This window comes from Zingiber officinale, chromosome 11A (assembly GCF_018446385.1).
Source record: "Zingiber officinale cultivar Zhangliang chromosome 11A, Zo_v1.1, whole genome shotgun sequence".
NCBI lineage: Eukaryota > Viridiplantae > Streptophyta > Magnoliopsida > Zingiberales > Zingiberaceae > Zingiber > Zingiber officinale.
This window is the reverse complement of record NC_056006.1, coordinates 87,978,991-87,987,156: the sequence shown is the minus strand read 5'-3', so window position 1 is coordinate 87,987,156 and position 8,166 is coordinate 87,978,991. Positions and strand designations below refer to the sequence as shown.

The window sequence follows — 8,166 nt, the reverse complement described above, 5'->3', positions numbered from 1 at the left end:
TCAGTGTGGGATCCTTAGGGCATTTCGATGGTTAAATTTTATAAAAACTGTTTTTATGAGTTTAATATATTTCATCATGTCACATCAATATTCTAAAAACCTATTAAAATAATTTTAATAATTAAAATTTTAAATAAATTTTAAATGATCTAATTAATAACATATAACTACATGATTACATACATATTATATCAATTTCAAAAAAAATAAATTTACTACTGTTTTTAAAATACAAAACTCAAACCTTTCATCCACAATAGTTAAAATTTTGTGTTCAATTTTTTTATTTTTCAAACCTCTTTAAAAATTTTACATTGGAGATGCCCCTAAGAAGGGGGATTTGAAATTGTGGAGTGTGGGTGGGTCGTGGTGGTCTTAATGGGTTGAGACCATTTTTCAAGGATTTTTAAATTTAAAAATTATTTTTATCATTGACGCCCTATTTCTTTAAAAAATTAATAATTAAAAATATGTTTGATTCTATTTTATATTTAAAAATAGGTTTATTTTCGATATTATTTGACTTATAACTATAATTGCTACAATATAAATATATAAATATAAAGTAAGATTAATTTAATTTAATAATAATAAAAATATTATATTAAAATATTTTTTCAGTATGCTTACTTAGTGATATTTTTCCCCTAAATAATCGTGTCAATATAGATGGAGATAATTTTATATTCTAAATCGAAAAACATGGGCATATATATTTGCGTATTTATGTTCGTATTGATGTTGATTATGGTATAATTAAATCACATCATCTTGTAAAGTTTTTTGTACTATAAGTCTGGAAGGAACTATGTCAAGAAGCGTAGTTACTTCGATACTCAAGAATTTAAGTATTTAAAAAAGAGAGGGAGCGTGCGTAAAGGAATTAGGATTTGATGTGTTATATATCTACATATCTTTTCTCACGAGGATTGACTATCTTTTATAGAATCATTACTATCCACCATATTATTCTCATGTCATTCATTTCTTGTAATCATTATCACATTTTATGAGATAAATGATGATTATTATACATTTGTTTAGAAGTGAATAGTTGTGTTTTTTCAACTTTCTCATGATAATGTCTACGTTGTCCACGTTTTAATAGTTCATCGTTTTAATTCATTATAGTTAAAGCTATTTCTATTTAGCCAAGGGTGCTTGGAATTTGAGTCAGACATCGAAAGTCGGATTGGAACATGAGTTAGGCATCTGTACCCAAGTCGAGAGTCGGGAATCCTTGGAACCAGCATACAATTGCTTTGACTTTTGATTGTCACATTGGCAAAACTATTAGGCTGTGTTTAGTTAAGCATAATGTAATCTAACTTGTAATGTAATCTAATTTGTAATGTAATCTTGATTACATTATTATGTCTGGTAATGTAATGTATGTAATTTTTTATTACAAGGATGATTGATCCTGTCCGAACGTTGAGTCGATGGACGCTGGGCACGTGGCGCTCTCCGAACTGGTGACGTGGAGCTCTGACCGGCCGTATGAATCTCCGGCGAACCTGCAAAGAAGTCGGGCCGGGAAGGGGTTTCCGACGATGACCCTCCGACGCTCAAGTCAGGCAAGAGGAAAACTATGAAGTGGCTCCCAAGACCAGAAAAATCGCGTGATTGTGCCCCTCCGGCGAAGTCTGAGGGCTTTTATATAGAGCTGTGGGGAGGCTTATGCACACTTACCGAGGCATACACATGTCCTGTACCATGCCCTAGTATGGGCTTACCAGAGGAGCATGCCTGACTCCATACTGCTACAGTCCGAGCACATCTTTGATGGGACAGCAAAACCTTCCGTCATAGGATTCTGCGTATGGCTTGGTCGTCGAACATGTCTGTTGTCAGAAGATGTTCCCCAATGTCTCTTTGTCCTTGTCTCTTCTTTCCTCGAGCCGACCGTCCATCCGCTCAGCCGGCAGTGGTCCGACCGGACGTAGGTATCGATCCAACCGGGAAGATTTCACTCCATCGCGTGCTCGGCTGAGACTGTTCCTTCACAGTCTTGATGCTTTACGCCTCGGCGGAGTGGACTGCCTGCTCGGCCCGGCGACCCTGTTCACCATGAGCGTCGAAAACCCGACTCCCCGTCGGGTTGTCTTTGATTCCACTCGGACACGTTCGGCCGGTCGACCAACCCCCTCTCTGAGCGGCCGAACCTTGTGCTGACCCTTTTGACTTCTGACCTCCACGTGTCATTAGCTCGCCACAAAGGGGGTCCCCCGCCCTTACTGCTGGATCAATGATTATATTATTTTGTTTGAAATTTAATATTTTTTATAAGGATTTAAATCGTATTATTATAAAATATCACAAATATCCTGCGACCTTTGCCGGAGGCGATAGCCGATGGCAGCAACCGCCACACCTCTGCCGGAGCTGGAGGTGGCGACTGATGGCAGTGACAGATGGTGCCCGGAGGTGGCGACAATGATGTTAATGACCGGCGGTAGCAGGTGGCGACCGAGGCCGGCGGCGGCTAACGGTACCCAAAGGCGGCGACCGACAGCGACACCCCATGGCCAGCGACGGAAACGACGTCGATGACCGATTGACGCCAAAAATATAGTAGGGGTGATACGGTGCATGTTCGTGGGGGTCTGTAAGATGATATGGTTAGGAGTCAAGACCTTAGGATGGGCAGAAGTCAAGCCACCATGGCCGGTCAAAAGTCAGGCTTACATGGAGGTCAGAAGTCAAGCTTGCGTGGAGGTCAGAAGTCAAGCTTGCGTGGATGTCAAAAGTCAAGCTTACGTGGAGGTCAGAAGTCCAGCCTCCGTGGCTGGTCAGAAGTCAAGCTTGCAGGGCTAGGGGCCAAGTCTCAGCTGATAGGGCGGTCCAAGGATGGGAGTATAAGTCGAACAAGGGCTAGCCTGGATAGCGGTCAAGGACAGGGCCCACAGGCCAGGTATAGTTAAGGACAACCCACAAGCCAAGGTAAAGGAAAGAAGGCTCTGGGCGTAGAATAAACAGACCGGGCGTACAGGTCGGGACGTACAAGCCATGGATAACAGTAAACAAGTTTGGACATAGACCTAGCATGCAGGTCGGGATGTACAGGCCATGGATAACAGTAAATAGAAGCAGGTCGGGAAATAGACCTAGCGTACAGGTCGGGACGTGCAAACCATGGATAACAGTATGCAGGTCAGGAAGCAGACCGGTCGGGCAGGTCAGAACGTGCAAGTCATGGATTACAGTAGACAAATGTAGGTCAGGAAGCCGACCGGTTGGGCAGGTCGGAACGTGCAAGCCATGGATTACAGTAGACAAATGCAGGTTAGGAAATAGACCGGTCAGGCAAGTCGGAACGTGCAAGCCATGGATTACAGTAGACAAATGCAGATTGGTAAATAGACCGGTCGGGCAGGTCGGAACGTACAAGCCATGGATAGTAGTGGATATATCGAAGCAGGTCAGGATACAGACCCAGCGTTTAGGCACTACAGGACAAACAAGTCAAGGAATCGTAACCGCTTATCAGAGAATGTCAGAGAACAATCAATGTGTCAAGGAATATGCTAACAGTTGGGGCTCGCTACGCATTCGATTTTGCCACCAGCCTATTAGGAAGAGCCACGTGTCAATCACCGCTAGACAAAGCCTGACAGGCGACATTTCCTGACACTCGCCAGATCTCAGAGACATCCGTTGCAGTATAAAAGGGGATGCTTTGTCCCTTGTGCAGGTACGCTCACTTGTCATTTCTCACCAGTCTTACTTTTCGTCCTTTCTCTGTGTTTTCTGGGGAAAAAGTACCTGACTTGAGCGTCGGAGGGCCTGACCCGGGGACTTTTTCCCTGGTTTCTGGTCTCTAACGGCTCGTGGGCTCGTCTGAGTGTGCGCAGAGCAGCAACGTCATCTTCCTTCGTCAGCCACCCGTGTGAACCTTTCCAGGAGGGTACCAGATAGATCTAACGCTTTGGCGACCTTCCATCAACTTCCAGTCCATCGAGGCCCGTCTCCATCCGACTCAACTTCTGGACGGGATCAAGGGGTATATTTGGTATTTAAAATTTAGTTAAACAATAATCTCATAATGTAATTAGATTATATGATGTTGATCTTTTAATACAGATTACAAAACTTTCTTAACTTTTGTAATCCATATTATATTATAATTACAATTTTAAAACGGTATCAAATAAAATAATCAATATTATAATAAAATTTTGATTATATTACAATGACATATCACCTTCTATCAAATGTAGTCTTAACCTTCTTAGCTACGTGACGTTCGCTGATTACCCTGTATCACGAACTATTAGCATAGAAGATATTTCTTGTTATTTATATTTTTTTTCCTACCCAAATTGTCCGATCTTGTTCCAAATCTGATGACTACATCGATGTTCTTCATATGATATACAATCCAAATATTTTAAAGTAAACCATGATTAAGTAAAAAAATATACAACGAAATTAAAAACCTGGCACCATAGTCCATATATATATATATATATCAAAACACTGTGCATATTCGTATATGCTCATACATGATACACGTGAAACCAAATTACTGCAAACCACAGCGACTTAATTAAGCCAAACTTGGCCCCATATTATATCTACTAGATTAATTAAAGTTTCGCTATCTCATAAATGGTTTGCAAGGTTGGCCTCCATTGACCCTGCTTTGCGCTCCCCGTGCAATGGAATATTCCTAGTCTCTGCATTCCCTCCTCTTCTAATTCTGCTTCCTGATCATAACACAATTACTTATCATAATTAACTCATTTCTTATTAGTTATAATAAGACGCAAAATTAATTAATCATACGTTAAGTAAACTAAGAGCAAAACAGTCGCTTAGTTTATGTGCCCTTTAATTTTCTGTTCGTTCGGCCGTCATAAAATAGTTTTAGACGATGACGTGCGGAAAAGGAGAGGGGGAGAGCATGGGTCGACCGGACGCGGAATTCCCGGTTAGGAATTCCACAGTTGCACGAAACGACAAAGAAAATGCCTAAATTACCCTCGCATATATTGAGAATATCACAACTCACCGGAGACGACGAGGCAGCTGAAGCATTGGCTTCGCCGTCGCACGATTTCTTGATGATCTCCTTCTTCTTGGACAGCAGCTTACTGAGCCGTACTCGCCTCTTCGTCCCGAACTCGCGCAGCACATCTGTAATTAGCACGGTTGACGAACGTTGACCGATGTTCGTCGTCGTCGTCGTTAAATTGTATTAATTTGCAATTTCAACTTTCAATAAGTCAGCTGAGCATATATGAACATGATCAGATGTACCTTCGAAGCTGACGAGGCGGTAGAAATGGCCGAGCTGAAGAGGCTCGTCCGGGCCGAGCAGCTTGAGGTACCGGACCACCTTCTCCCCTCGGTCATCAGCTGTTGCGGAGGCGGAGGAGGAGGAGGAGCGCCGCTGTGAGATGAGGGTGATGATGACGGCGACGTAGTGGCCGGGGTTCGCGGCCATGACGTGGCTGGCGGAGAGCGGGCAGTTGGCTTTCTCCGTCCTCCCGTCCGGGTGCTGGATCATGACGGCGACCACGTCAGTCGTCTGGCAATTGCCCATGGCCAAATAGATCAGTTTTCAGTCGTCCGTAGACTATACGAATATTAACGGATATAAGAATAGGCGAGAATATATATATATATATATATATATATCGGAGAGAATTAAGAAGAAAGGGCGTGTTCTGTGGGATGGAGGGAGCGTGAGGTCGAGGAAGCCTCGACTTAAAGTGGTCAAACGGGAGGTCCGAACGCACAAACAGACGTCGAAAACCCGCGAGTGATTTAATTGACGCGTGGGCTTGCGAACGGACCTGCATGGGGCTTCCAACCGTAACAGCGCAGATGTATCGGGGAGAAAAATTTCTTTCACTGATTTACTTTTCTTCGTATAATTTAGAAATTTAGAGATGGACTCTGAAGAGCATGTAATCATTAGTATCATGCGGATGGCGGATTTGTTCAGCTGGTCTGGTCGTTGTCGACTGAGGTAAGCAAATATTGGCAAAAACCGAGATCTCAGGCCAAGAAACCGTGTTGGTCTGCCTACCATTGAACAAGCCATACCTTCCTCCGAACTAATTAACCAAACCAGCAAATCAATTCTTGGCATATACTTAACGAAATTAAGCAGGAAATCGTCCGGATTTGTAACTCAATTATATAATACCGGCCATGTGAAAAATATTTTAAAGAATAGGAAATTGTGGAATTTGTGAAAACTTGGAGGAGCTTGTGTCGGATTGCAGATTGAGTTAGTTACGTTTTTAGGCTGTAATTACAATGTGGTTTCTCGCCAACCTTCTTAACTTTAGTGAAGTCAATTGTTTAGCCAAACTGATGTATAACAGATTCCTTACGTTTCATTTTTATCAATTGTCCCTGTTGATGACTTATAAGCCGTGGCCTTTTTTGGCTGGCTGGCTGGATCCTAATTGTCGACAAGTATAGTTTTGTGTAGCTATGTTGATGCACTAAATAATTAAAGTGACTAGTTAATTATTTGTGATTAGGGTGATCAAAATTCAGTTAATTTAGATTAATCAATGGAATCGATTGAATTTAAAATTTGATTATTTCAAAATTTTATTTTAAAAATAAGGTTAGGGAGCCTTGGAGATGTTCATAGTTAGGCCGGCGATGTAAAACATCTCAGGTGGCCTGCTTGATGTCCTGTGATCATATATTACACTCTTTCTGTCTGGAAGACAAGTTATCATTCCTTAATTCCATAAGTTTAGGGTTTAAGATTTAAGGTTTAAGGTTTAGTTATCATTCCTTAATCCATAAGTTTAGTTTAGATATCTTATTCGTTTCCATTATTCTTTTATTCTTTAAAATTGATAATGTATATTGATAATATCCGGAATCTGAGTCAGATAAAGGTCGGATGAACTGTTGCAAGCGTTGACGGAGGGGCGACTGAGACGCCTTTCTCGTAGGTGCTTCCGAAAATGGACTCCCAGGTGGTGCTGATGGACGACAATGATTGAGTCGGCTGTACCTGAGTTCTGCACACACTCAGACAAGCACACGAACGTTAGAGGCCAGAAATCAAGGAAAAAGTCCCCGGAGTACTGGAGTAGGTCCTCCGACGTTCAAGTCAGGTACTTTTTCCCCAGAATAACAATGTACGAAGGAGAAAGAAAGTAGAAGACAAGTGCGAATGTGCGAGAGAGTGTACCTGCGTAAGGAAAAGAATCTCACAGTGTGTACCTTCCGGAGCATAACTAATGTTAGAGAATATAATGTCGGGTGTTAGGACTTGTCGGGTGATGGAGGACACGTGACATCCTCCTCCTATAGATTGAAGGAAGGTTCCATTCGCAGGTGGCTGCAGACCGTTGGAATATTCCCTGACATACAACAGTTATTATCTGACAGGCGACTATGATACCCTGACCTTGTTGTCATGTAGCGCCTTCTATCACGATCGGGTATGAATAGGGCAGCTCAAGATGACCAGTCGGGTATAATGCCTGGCCTAAACCTTGAGGGACCGGGAGTCGTGGAGAGATCGCCCAAGAGCTAATCACGAGTTTAGCTTACTAAGAGCACTAGGCTTAAGTACAATTACTAAGCCGTGGAAGCCCAACCTGTCAAATTCAGGTCAGGTATTCATCCCGATTGTCTACCCAGGTGTCTCAAGTCTGAAGTTCCGGTCTGTGAGTACCTGATCGGGAATCAGGTTGCTGACGCCATCACCCGGTCTTACTTCCTCTTTCCATACCTGTTGACTGTCCTGTCACCTTAACTTCTGACTGTCACATCCTTTTGACTTTTAATTGCCCAACTTTATCAGATCCCACCGTTATACACCGTATCATATATCTAAGCCTTACTAATTTTAGGAATGACCGATTTAACTTCATAAAAAATTTTCATTAGTTCGGGGTAAATCGAAAAAGCATATGTGGAGACTTAAACAACCAACATTCTTAGACTCACTATCTATGGAAAAGAAAATCCCCCATAATACACTGCAACTGAGTTTAACTTGAACTCTATATGTCTGATCTATCATTGGAAGGCCTAACCACAATACTTCTCCCCAGAGTTTCATTAGGAGTAAGTAAAAATTTAATTAAACTGAACAAACTAAACGAATTTTAAAATTCAGTTCGGTTTATTTAAAGATTTAATTTTTTTCTAAAAAATTAATTAATTTGGTTCAGTTTC

At 41.9% G+C, this 8,166-nt stretch overlaps 1 protein-coding gene across 1 annotated transcript; it reads right to left on the bottom strand.

The window, feature by feature from the left end:
- Positions 1–4,445: 4,445 nt before the first annotated feature.
- LOC122032539 lies at positions 4,446–5,643 on the bottom strand. The gene is made up of 3 exons (XM_042591849.1): positions 5,263–5,643; positions 5,015–5,139; positions 4,446–4,709 (listed from the first exon to the last, which is right to left on the bottom strand). The coding sequence occupies exons 1-3, from the start codon at positions 5,546–5,548 to the stop codon at positions 4,590–4,592; spliced, it is 531 nt and encodes a 176-aa protein (XP_042447783.1). The 5' UTR covers positions 5,549–5,643; the 3' UTR covers positions 4,446–4,589.
- Between the last annotated feature and the right edge of the window lie 2,523 nt (positions 5,644–8,166).